The sequence below is a fragment of the Chrysemys picta genome, chromosome 1 (assembly GCF_011386835.1).
Source record: "Chrysemys picta bellii isolate R12L10 chromosome 1, ASM1138683v2, whole genome shotgun sequence".
In the NCBI taxonomy this organism is placed as follows: Eukaryota; Metazoa; Chordata; order Testudines; family Emydidae; genus Chrysemys; species Chrysemys picta.
Genome location: NC_088791.1, coordinates 141,774,755 through 141,787,674, shown reverse-complemented (window position 1 = coordinate 141,787,674; position 12,920 = coordinate 141,774,755). Strand labels below are relative to the sequence as shown.

Genomic DNA, 12,920 nt, shown 5'->3' with positions numbered 1-12,920 from the left:
TCTTTCTATTTTGGTGTTTAATAAACTGAGCACAAGCACGCACTCCTCCCCTCCCCCAGCCTTGCACTGTGCTGTGCTGGGCCGAGGTTTAAAACCCATGGGAAAATCCCTCTAGGCCAGCAGGACGTGTTTCCGTCATCCACTCTGGAGCCATCTAATCCTGGCTGCATCTACCCCCAGAGACATCCCCTCTGCTGACCTCCTGCATCTGGTTCCAACAGGCTGGGAAATGCAGATGGGAAAATATTGTATGCAAGACATTTCCAATTCCAGATTTAAGTAAAGATTTCCTTTTCTCCACAGTCTGGGTCCTCCTGCCTCTGCTCACCCCTAATCCCTGATGAACCCATCCCAGGCATTCCCCTCCCTTCATCTGCAAGGCCTCCCATTTCCTGCTCACCCCAACACTGGCTGCCCCACTACAGAGATTCCTCTCCGCTTACACTCAGCCCCCACACTCCCATCACCAAGACCACCCCAATCCCAGTTGTAAAGTGCACCAGGCACTGGTTCCATCTTCACACACTCACGCCCTTTTTGATTTGTAATTGATCCCAGTCTCAGATCTCCCCTGCTCCTTCTGCTCATGGTCCTAGCCTAGCACCCCAGCCACATCCCACCTGTCTTTTGCCCATGGCCCATCTCACCTGCTGCTCCCTGTGCCGGTGGCTTTGAGCACGGATGGCTTGCGGATCATCTTGTCCAGAGCATTGACTATCTGCTCGAATTTGGGCCTCTGAACCCGCTCCTTCTGCCAGCAGTCAAGCATGAGCAGGTGCAAGACAGTGGGGCAATCTGGGGGTGGTGGCAGGCGATAGTCCTGGTCAATAGCATTAATTACCTGCAGCAAAGGAAGAAACATGCCAGGATAAGAACTGGGAAACACTGGCTTCAGCCACTGAGATATATCTGGGCCTGTTCCATCTTCAGGAGGGACATCAGTGAGAGCAGAGAGATACATACATTCCTGCCCAAACAGAACTTACATCCTGATTAGACATGTCCCAGTAAGGCCTCTCGCCATATGACATCACTTCCCACATGACGATGCCATAGCTCCAGACATCGCTGGAGGATGTGAACTTGCGGTACTGGATGGCTTCGGGAGCAGTCCAGCGGATGGGGATCTTGCCACCCTGAAGAGCAGAGAGAAATGGAGCAAGCAGAGCGTTTGTGAGGCATGGAGAATCCAAGGAACAGACTTCATTGAATGGCTGAGCCCAGATCCCAGCACCCAGCCCAGCCCAGAGCACGTGGTACCAGTGCAGAACAACGATATTTTGTTGGTTGTTTTGGGGTTAAATTAGTCATGTTCACATCCCCACCTTGTCCCATGGCATGGTTGGGAGCAGAATCCAACCTTTGATTGCTGCAAATCCAATTTTCTAATGAAGTTTAATCCTTATGGTTGGATTTTTCACTGGAGTCTAAGGTGCCCAAATCCTATTGAACATCAATTGGAGTCGGGCACTTGAAGTCCTTAGACTCCTTTGAAAATCCCAGCATCCAACACCAGGGACAAGTGTACTTGATCAGCTTTTCATCCCTTTCTCTTCTGGCCTGACTCTCCCCAACTGACAAAATATTCAAAGCCACTCAGCTGCTGGCTCTTGCTCAAAGCACAGTAATCCGATCCCCATCTCACCACCCAACTAGTGGATCCTCCTCTGAGCCCTGCACACAGGATGACTGCTGCAGCTCCCTGGCCCCAGTCCCACTCTCTTGCAGGGGGCCCAGGGGTGTCTGAGCTCTACGTATGTAATGGCTGGTTTAGGTATTGCTCGTAGGTGCTGTACAAGGTTTTTTGGCAAGTATTTTGGGTGTTGTAATTACCCCATGCGCCCCAGAGGCAGGAGAGGAGTTCAGTATCTGTGGCTCCTCAGTTCTCAGCCTCTCTGCCGAGCTGGCCAGCACAGGAGCAAACTGTTGCCTACTGTGGTTGATGGGGTTTGGAATGTGCACCCTTACCCCACATGGCAATGTACTGAGCTCACCAGCTCATTTTGTACAGCTGATTACATGGCTGCAGTTGTCAGTCACTATCGGTCTGGGGCTAGGTTAAAACTGATGACCTCAAGGTGAAAGGCTCTGCACCCCATTCCCAATCCCTCCAGTCCTCTCAATCTGAGGCTGAGCTGGAAGTGGTGCACTAGGGGTGGAAGGTGCTGTACCCCATTCCTGGTATCTTGTCCCCAAGCTATTGTCTGTTCTATAGGTAAGAGGAGCACACACAAGACTTGTATAAAGAATTAACAATGAGTGCAGGACAGGCCTGTGCAGGGCAGTCATAGCAGAAGCCCAGTTTCCTCACCAGTAACTCACCAGGGCCCCAGTATAGGTGGGGTTTGAGGCATCATCTTCCAGGAAGCGGGACAAGCCAAAGTCAGACACCTTGCACACCAGGTTGCTGTTGACCAGGATGTTACGGGCAGCCAGGTCACGGTGGACATAGTTCATGTCCGAGAGGTACCGCATGCCAGCTGCGATCCCCCGCTGCATCCCCACTAGCTGCAGCATGCTGAACTGTCCTTCCCGTTGCTGCAGACAGAAGAGACACACCCAAAAGACTCAGGCCTCAGTGGACACAGGAATTACAGCCAGCAGAGAAAAGCAACAATGAGGGATTGGAGCAGGAGGGATTATGAAGTTAGTTAAAAGAACTAAATATGTCTATGTTCAGCCAAATTTGTGGGAGACAGAACCACCTACAGTTACCATACAAGTGTAAATATCAAGGAAGGAGAAAGGTGGTTAGGGCAATAGATTGCAAACAGTTTCATATTGGTGACCCACTTCTGAAGATACATCTCAGCTTGTGGACACTTCCTCTCCTAGCCTCCAACTCCTGATCCTCCACCATCTCCATAGCGGCTAGATGACTTGGCTACAGGAAAAAAGAGCGACCTGCAGCCCCCTCTGCTCTGATCTTTCAGGTCTCTAGTTTGGTTTTATGTGCTGTATAACCTTCCAATTGTAGTGTCAGCAAACTGTCACCTGCAAATCTGGCCATGGTTGAATTATCATCAAAGAGACACCTGGTAAAGAAAGTGGCGAAGCAGCTCACAAGGAGCAGAGAAATCCATCTTTAGTTTTGTTTTAATTTAGTTGATCAGAAAAACCTCTGAAAACTCTAAGAGCCCTGAAATAGGCTATAACTAGCAGGAAGCTTTACTGCTTGAAGGCAGAAGCACTACCATTTGGACAACAGATCGCTCCATGGACCACCTAAAATTGCCCTATGATGCACAGCTTGAAAACCACATCCCTAAGGAGACCTTGGGGGATAGGACTAATAGTAACTGCAGGACAGGGAGCAGAGTGAGGCATTTTAGCCTGGATATCAGGAAATATTTCTTATCAGTGAGTTTGTATTGGACTGTGGAACAGTCTACCCATCTCCCACTGGGTGACCTGGCCAGTGATGGAAGATTCTCGACACATTGCCCCAGAGAGATCCATTCAGTGTCTCATCATTATCTCCATCAAACCTCCAGCGAACTGGCCTTGACATCTGACAGACACAGAGAGAAGAGGATGGAGAGATTAAATGATGGAGCTGACAGTGACAAAGAGGTGCAGGTGGGTGGAGCAGAGTCCAGCTTGGGATACCCTGAGGAAGGAATCCAGTGAGCCATTCTCCATGAACTCCGTGACGATCATGACGGGTCGGCTCTTGGTGACCACGCCCTCCAGACGGATGACATTGGGGTGCTCAAACTGCCCCATGATGCTGGCCTCACTCAGGAATTCCCGCCGCTGTTCATCTGTGTAACCTGACTTCAGAGTCTTGATGGCCACTGTGTACTCCCGCTTCCCCGGGGGTTTCAGGCGCCCGAAGCACACCTCTCCAAACTCTCCTACCGGGGAGGAGGAAAACACAGCTAGCATGAGATGGGAAAACATGAGATCCTAGTGAGGGACAGGCTGTATAAACAGTCTAGTGTTAAGATCCCAGGGACTGATAAGGACCAGGGTAGCGGTTAGGGTTTGGGTTAGCACAAAATTCATGGTCAAAGCTCCAATTTGAATGAGGATGTGTATTAAGGTTTGAAACAGATTGGGGGTCAAACAAGGATTTGGGGGTGGCCTTTCCAATGCTGCTTTATACACAGCTTTGGACCAAGCTAGGGGTTAAGGTTAAGGTGCATTCTGGTCAGGATGCACTAGCTGCACTGATATTGTTCCAGAAAGTAGGGCAGAGGTTGATTCTCAATGTGGGCTAGCAGTGATGTGGGTCAGGATTGAGTCACATCATGAGTTGCAGAGCTATGGGCCATACAGCGGGGTTTGCCATTCTCCTTGCATTACCTGATCCAATGACCTCTTCGATCTTGACAAAGGACACATCAATCTCCTTGGCAAATTCCCGAATAGCCTCATTGGGGTCCTCGTAGGTCGAAGGGTCAATGTAATACTTCACCCCAAGCCCTATGAGGAAGAAGAGATAGCCCAACCATGATCATAGCCAAGCCCCAGGGAGGAAGAGATGTGAGTGAGCTCTGAAGAGACACCCCTTGCCACCTATCCCTGGTGAACACTTACCCCGTGTGCTGATGTACTGCTGCAGGCGGTCTGTATATGGGGTCTCTCGCCTCTTACTGTGGGACACAAAAAAAAGGGGGAAATCAAAGCAGGCAGGAAAGGGTCTCCCAGGCTCCCCAGTGTGAGGTCAGAATCAAAGAAGCAGAAGTCAATGATGGAAGAGACTTATTAAGGTCCCCACCATCTGCTGGTGACCAATGCAGGGTTGTTCCCTACAGCACATCTACCATTGCTGTATCCAGTCAAGTTTCAAACATGCAAAAGGTTGGGACCTCCACCAGTCCCTCTGGGAAACTATTCCATAGCTGAACACAATTACCTGGGAAGGTTTTCCCAATATGCTGGCTAAACTTTTTTTAATTTCATCCCATCACTACAGGTTATTCCTTTTAGTACCACCCTAAATAATTCGTTTCCTTCTATGTTTTTTTTATACTCGTCAGCTATGTTGTTCTCCCCTTAAGTGTCATTTACCCCAGTTACACAGATTTAGTTCTTTTTAATTCTCCCCATTAGTCAGCCCCTCCGTATCATTTCTGTTGCTCCTGTCTGAACTACGTCCACCTTGACATGTCTTTCCAGTAGTGTGATACCCCAAACTGAACACAGAGATCATACAGACAGGGCCTCCATGTCCCATGATGTAATGCCTTTGTGCATACAGCTCAAAATCGCAGCAGTCTTTATTGCTGTCATCATATTGCAAAGACGTATCTAATTTTCAGCCTCCGTTGCCTCTTTGCAAGCTTCTTCCTCCCATTCAGTATGTATGTCTCAGGTCATTCTCCAGCCATTCTAGATAAACTTTCCAAGTTAAATCTTGTTTTCTTATTTTTCTGCCCATATTTCTAATCTCTCTTTACTTTATATTACTTTATAATACTTCTCTGTCCTCACAGGTATTCACAGCCCTTTCTAATTTAGTATCATCTGTGTATTTCATTTATTTGACAACTTCTAGATCAGATTAAATAAAACCAGGTCCCAAACCAAGCCCTGTGGCATCTCAACACACAGATTCCCAACAACTCAATGCTTTTCTGCTTATCATCATCCTCAGGTTACAGTTTTTCAGACAGTTTTGAATCCATATGACTGTTTCTATCCAATCCAACTGGAATTTGAGATACGATTTCATGAAACACAGGGTTTAATTGCTTTACTAGTGTCCAGAGTACAACATAACTACAACTACCATCCACTAATTCCTTAATTCTAAAAAGTAAGAACCATCAGGCTTGTATTACATCCTGCATTATTCATAAATGATGTATTTTTCTCAGGACTCTGTTAAACCTTCACAACTTTAGTGAGTAATATTTCTCTCAAGATCTGCTCAGTTATTTTACCATGAACAGGAACGGGCATTACAGGGTGATGATTGCCAGCATCATTCCCTGATTTTTACTGTTTTGAAGGTCAGCACTACATATGCTTTCTCCCCCAAGTCCTCTGATACCTCTCCTGGTTCCCATAATTTTCCAGAAATAAGTTTATCTGTGTAATTCCCTTAAAACCCTACATTGCATATTGACAAGACAATATGTGTTAATGTTTCCAAATGTAATATACATTTATAATGTATTTAAATTTTCTAAATATAAACCTAATCTTTTTAATAGCTGTTTTGTAAGGTTTTCCTTATTTACTAAATGTCCAAACTTATTTTTCTTATTTAAAGCTGATTTAAAATAAAAAAGAGTAGGTTATCTCAGCCATTTGGGTGTCATCATTAATTTCATCCATTCTCTCATTTATAAGTGGGCCTTCTTTGTCTATGGTATTTCTTCTCCCACAGATGTATTTACAGAATCCTTTTAGTCCCCTCCTCAGCCCCAGCTTTGGCTAATATTAATTCATTCTGCTTTTTGTAAAAAAAATATATGCTTTATTGAGTTGTGCACATAATATCACATATTTCCAACCATAACATAAAATTATAGTTTAACAGTCCAAAGTTACAACAGGAGACTACAATAGAAATATAACAACATTTGTCTTTTTTCATTCTTTCCTCCCCAGAAAAAAACAAAAGAAAAAAGTTTACATGAAAAAGGAAAACAAATATTAAAAAGGGAAAGAGGAGAACAAAAAAAAAGAAACCCTAGATTTTGCTTTCTAAAGTAGGTTATATAGTTGTACTCCATATACATGAGAGGAAAGGCTAAAAGGTTCCTTTTTGCAGAATGCAGGGGGGTAGGGTGGAGCAGAGACACGGAGAACACATATAGAGGGTCTAAGGGTTCAGAGTTGGGGCGAGTTTGAGGATGGGGATATTGATCGGTTCTTGTTTTTATCTTTCAAAAGGATCCCATCATTCATTCTCAGACCCCAGGGTGTTCTTGTTTTTCTGTTGTGCTTTGGTTTATGCTACTCTTTTCTTTTCCCTGCAAATCGTAACAGATAGTCTATACTCTTGTTTATTTGCCTTCTCTTTCTCTACAGTGCTTTCTTTAAACCTACCTTATTATCTTTGAATTAGTCCTTCCTGGAACCACGGGGGCTGCACTCCTTGTATTCTTGTTTTTCAGATGAGCTATAATTCCTAGGCTCTTAATTAAAGGATATTTTCAGACTCCCCAGGCACCTTCTACATCAGTAGATTTTAATACTTCTTCCCATCAATTTTTATTCACTAGATTTCCTCATTCGTTCCCTAGAGTTTGCTGACCTGAAATTTTAATCTACAAGTCTATTCTGTACTATGCTGCAGCCAAACACCTTGTGGTCACTAGTTTTAAGCTTCCCTTTTGTTTTCATTTGAGGCTCATCCAATTCCCAGTGACATCAATGGGAGTGTTTCCAATGGATTGGGCCCTCAATTAGGAGCAATGAGGTAGGATCCCCCTGAGGGAGATGCAGAGCAAGATGGGAGCTCACGGGGGTTTGGATGAATGTACAGTGGAACTGGGTTTCCCTAGGGGTGGGTTTAGGTAGGGGGGGATCCACTGGCTAGGGTGCAGGTGCTGGGCATGAGGAGGGGAGGGAATTCACCTCTTGAAGATGATGGCAAGGATGGCAATGGCAGCAATTACCAAGAAGGCCAGACCACCGAGTGCTGAGCCCACGATAAGTGGCAGCCGGTCCTGAACCATTTCCGAGCGTTCGCCTGGCAACGGAAAGAGAGAGAGAGAGACACACACACACACACACACAGAGGACAAGGGCTGTCAGAATCTCCTACCAGTTCAGCCAGGCTCCACCCAGAGAACTATTCCAGCCTCCCTTAGATCTCGCAGTCAAACCCTGATACCTCATCACCCTCCAATTAACTCTTCCATTATCCCCTTCAATCTCTCTGTCTCCAATGCCTCCCTTCCTCCCCCTGGAAATCCCACAGCCCCTCCTATCCTCTTCTGCCTCCCCTGCTCCACGCTCAGCTGGATCCACTGACTCCTGAGCAGCCACCTGAGCGTAATCCACCTTGGTTCCCAGGGCCAACCTCTCCCCTTCCTTCAGCTCGCAAGAGAGATGTATGAAGAGGTTGCCCTGACCCAGCCCCTTTGATCCACGCCCAGAACTGTCACAGGTGATACACTGCTCCCTCCATGAATGAAGGCTGAACCTGCCAAAAAGCAGGTTTTGTCTGGATGCTCTGGGGCCTGATTTCCATCAGACCATTGCAGAGCACTGAACTGTGACCTGTCTGCATGAACTGCGATCCCCTGTGTGATGTGGTACTGAGCTCCCCTACAGCTAGTGTTACTAACACACTTCAGTTCTGATGGGCATTTGCACAAGAGTGCAAGGGACTGAGGATGTAGATGTACCAAAAATCTGAGTAAAAGATATGCTCGAGATTGCACACAGACACATGAAGTTTGTATGAGTGATCATATGGGTGTGTGATCATATGCAAATATGCATCTGTGAAGGCCTGGGTTGGTCTGTGTGGGTCTTCAAGCATGAAAAAGAGCAGGATACAAGTGTATTATGTGAATAGGAGTGCAAGGGTGAGGGGGTTTGGGAGCATGAGCTAGTGGGCATGTGTAGGGGCATGTGTGAGCATGAGCGGTGTGAGTGTGTGTGTGTGTGCAGGTATCAGTTCGAGAGTACATGCAAGTGCATCACTCACCTCCCACCAGGGTCTGGAAATACATCTTGCCACTATATGGCCCATAACCCACAGCTGTCCTGGCTCGCACCTGGAAGGCATAGATCTTGCCTGGGCTCAGGTTTGAGATAGTGGCCATGTTGGTCTCACTGGTTATGGTGAATGAGTTATCCTCATCTTCCGCCTGCAAGCCAATGGCCAATCAGAGATGACAAATGTGAGAGCCCAGCTACAGATGACACTCTTCAGCAACTAATCCTAGGTTCCCTGTACAATGCCCCTCGATCCTGCCCTGCAGCCCCCTTTCCCCTGATACTCCAGTCCTAGGCTCCCCACTCAGCTTTGCCATTGCCCCTTATTCCTGACCTTAAAGGAAGTGAATAGTAAGGGAAAAGGAAAAGTGTGATTTGGGCAAGAGTGAGGAAGATGAGCTAGGACATGGATGGGTGGTATATCTTCCTACGGGGCCCTGGTGAGATGCTATTCATCTCAATAATCTCCCAACTTGACCTGAAACATTACCTCCTATGCCCACCAAACTCTGCCACTCTCTTCCCAGAATCCATTGCAACAGCATATGTAGTGCTCCATAGGACAACCTGCTGGAATTGGCACTACCATTTACAAGACACCATTACAACTAGAGGAAGGACCTGTACTGAACAACTGTGCAATGTGTTCCAGTGGAAGAGCAGAGATGAGGAACAAGAGGCAGCTTGAACTCTCCTCCAGACATCTTGCCCTGCAACCACCAACCTCCAGTTAGGAGTCATGATTGATGTGGGTGGAAAACAACTATTTTGTCTCATCTGCCAGCCTATAATGGATCAACATGCTGCCTAATGAATGGCAGGTGTGAGTTGGCACCATCCCATATTCCAAACTCCTGCGGCACACACCCGAGCAGAGCAGGATCCTGTGCCATCCGAGCCTGGGTGGCAATGGACAGTTCCTAGCATTAATCCGCAAAGGGTTTTTTTTTTTTACAGGTACAGAGAGATTTCTATCCAGCCTTGGATGGAGATGCCAGTATGTCCCATGGGATTTCCCTCTGTGAGGACATAATGGGAGTGTTCCTGCTGAAAATGAGCCCATCCTCTCAAAGATGTATCACTTCTGGAACTCCAGTTCCTTTTATCATCTTTGCATCTGGCATCCCTAAACTCTTCCGAAAGATCTAATCTAATCCCAGGGATGAACTCAGCTAGAGATCTCCCCTCTGCTGGTCCACACCACCTGGTTCTATCAATCTGAGAAATACAGAAGAGAAAATATTGGATGAAAAATAATTTCCAATCCCAATTTTTTACCACAGATTCCCCTTTCTTCGCACTGGAAGTACTCTCCTTCCCCTTGCTCACCTCAGTTCTCAGCTGCATCCCCAATCTAGAGAGATTTCCTTTCCCTACACAGTCCCTCCCTTCTCATGTTCCCCCACTAATGCTCACAGTAGGGCAATCTCTTTTCCATTGCCCTCCACTCACCTTGTCGAAATAGCGTAGCAGGTAATCCAGGATGACCCCATTGGGCTGGTCTGGCTGTGGCCAGGACAATGTGATGCTGTTGGTAGTGCGACTCACCTGATGCATCATAGGAACCGCAGAGGGGACTAGAACAAGACAGAAAGGAGGAGGAAGAGACTGTAAGAGGAAAAGCTTGTTCAGAAGACAATTTAATTTGAGGTGACAGTGTGGACTTCAGCCCTTCCTTACTTTTCTCTGGGGTCTCATCATGAAGGATCCCACAGTGCTTTACAAATATACCGAAAGACATCCAGGGGCAATTTCACTTCACCATTCACTGAAATTAGTCACCTCTGGGGTGGTGTAGTGAGGCCGAGTGGCCTCCCACGGACCCAGAGGGGGAGGGACCACTCACTGAGCCCTCATGGACACAGCCAGGAAGTGTAAAAGAAGGGTCTGGGAACTCAGTTGGGCTGCAGCTGCCAAAGGAGCCAGACTTTTCCTGCCTGCTCCCGAGCTCGGAGACTGCCGTGGGCCCCTGCGGAGCTGAGGACTGGTCAAAACTGCCAGAGTCACCCACTGACCAAGCCATGGAGGAGTTGCTGGAACTACCACGGGCCTTGTACCTGACGACCCAGAGCACCCCTTATGGATCCAGGTACACTCCAAGGGGAAGGTAGGAATTGGCCCAGGGGCAGTCAACCCTCGTCTGGCTGGGTGGTTGCCAAAGACTTGGACCACTCTGCTACTGTTAGGGCCCTGGTCTGGGACATGGTGGAGTTGGGTGGGCCCAGGTCCCCTTGGCCACCCTACCTCTGGGGTGGCAGTACTCCCTCTCCTTAGGAGCCTATAGTCCGCTGAGCTAGGACACTAGACTCTGCTCAACTCCCGCCAGAGGCTCCTGCACTGTGTTTGTGCACAGGCCCGAGCTAGAGACTCTTGTTGTCCCACCCTAAGGACTTGGACTCCTGTGTTTGCTACTCTGCCCTGACTTCAGGCCAGAGCCCCAGGCTGTGTGTGGGGCCCTGCTAATTCCCCAACAGTGGGTGACACACAGGGACGCAGTGAGGTGGAGTGGTCTCCCACAGATTGGGGGGAGAGGGTGTGTGTGAAAGGAACACCACCAACCCACTACACTTGGTAGAGAATTCGGGCAGCAGCCTGACTCCTGCAGTAGGAAGTCCTGCATCAGCTGCACCATAGATATTCCTAATGGGAGAGATGGAGCTCGATAAGCTCAGTAATTATCTGGCCAAGAGCCAAGAGCAGCAGCAGGCATCGCAATTCCAGCAACAACAGCAACTGGTGCAGCAGTTGAGGGCCCAACAGCCGCAATTGCTACACCTTGCGACCCTGCTGCCTAGACCTAACGGGCCCCCATTCGGGAGCACAGTGAACCCCCCCTGCTTCCCCAGTGCCAGTAAGACTTTCCAAGATGGGGCCTGAAGATGACCCTGAACCATTCCTTGTGACCTTTCAGTGAGTCGCAGTGGTTGCGGGGTGGCCCCCGGAGCAGTGGGCCACTCTCCTGGCCCTGACAAAAAGGGTCGGACCTATAGCCGAAGCCCTCCCACAGAGGTGATGCCTCGGCCAGGACATCCAGAGGTTGGACCCTGCTTCTCCTGTGGTCATTTTGGACACTTGAAACGGGAGGCCGCAATATGGACTGCAACTTCGGCCGAGGATGGGACTGAAATGAGTCATGGCCCTCTTAGACTCAGGATATGGACAGACACTTATCTGCCAAGAAGTCATCTCTAACCCTGGACTGGCAGAGTGGGAAATCAGACTTCAGTACATCCATGGGGATTGAAGAGCGTACCCCGACGCCCAGGTGTGACGTTGCACTCTATATGATTTTATGAAAATACGCTAATGTAACTGGAATATGCTTCATGAAAAAGTTCTCTTGTAAAGTATCATTACAAAGCTTATAATCTACTGAGTGTAATCATCCTATTTGTATAAATGTACCACTCTTGTATCTGAAACTAGAAATATGAAATATAACTCTGAGGGCCTATTGTAATTATGCAAAGTGTGGGCCATTAATGGTGGTTTGAAATCTTGATGACTCTCATTAACCAGGACAATTGACTGCAGATGGCTCTGTTTTACCTGTAAGTTTTCCTGTATACGTGTGTGCTGGCAAGTGGGAAATGAAGTCTTACAGTGCCATGTGATCATGTCACCTGAACTGGAATCCATCTTTAACCTAGTGCTTTTCCATTGAGAAGAGGGGGTGGGAACCCAGAGGGACAAAGGATTCCTGCGTTATGCAAAAGATATATAAGTGGGTGGAACAGAGAAAAAAGAGAGCCATCATGAGGAATCTCCTAGCTACCACCTGAGCTGGAACAAGAGCTGTACAAGGGGAAAGGATTGTGCCCAGACTAGGAAGGCATCCAGTCTGTGAAAGAGACTTATTGAAACATCTTTCAGGGTGAGATTTTTATCTGTACTCAGTTGTATTACTGTATTAGGCTTAGATTTGCGTGCTTTATTTTATTTTGCTTGGTAATTCACTTTGTTCTGTCTGTTACTACTTGGAACCACTTAAATCCTACTTTCTGTATTTAATAAAATCACTTTTTACTTATTAATTAACCCCAAAGTATGCATTAATACCTGGGGGAGGCAAACAGCTGTGCATCTCTCTCTAGAGGGCGAACAATTTATGAGTTTACCCTGTATAAGCTTTATACAGGGTAAAACGGATTTATTTAGGGTTTGGACTCCATTGGGAGTTGGGCATCTGAGTGTTAAAGGCAGGAACACTTCTTAAATTGCTTTCAGTTAAGCCTACGGCTGTTAGGGGATTTGGTTCAGATCCTGGGACTGTGTTTGCAGCAGGCTAGCGG

The 12,920-nt window shown here is 47.4% G+C and overlaps 1 protein-coding gene across 2 annotated transcripts in view; it reads right to left on the bottom strand.

The window, feature by feature from the left end:
* LOC101943327 (ephrin type-B receptor 5) overlaps window positions 1-12,920 on the bottom strand; it is a 144,910-nt gene that overhangs the window by 2,123 nt on the left and 129,867 nt on the right. For both annotated transcript variants that reach the window (XM_005281670.5, XM_065584904.1), the window contains 9 exons: window positions 10,081-10,205; window positions 8,618-8,780; window positions 7,537-7,651; window positions 4,543-4,598; window positions 4,309-4,428; window positions 3,610-3,857; window positions 2,323-2,538; window positions 987-1,136; window positions 648-841 (listed from right to left, as the gene is read on the bottom strand). In XM_005281670.5, the coding sequence (XP_005281727.1) occupies window positions 648-841; window positions 987-1,136; window positions 2,323-2,538; window positions 3,610-3,857; window positions 4,309-4,428; window positions 4,543-4,598; window positions 7,537-7,651; window positions 8,618-8,780; window positions 10,081-10,205 (1,387 nt within the window). The remainder of the gene's footprint in view (window positions 1-647; window positions 842-986; window positions 1,137-2,322; window positions 2,539-3,609; window positions 3,858-4,308; window positions 4,429-4,542; window positions 4,599-7,536; window positions 7,652-8,617; window positions 8,781-10,080; window positions 10,206-12,920) is intronic.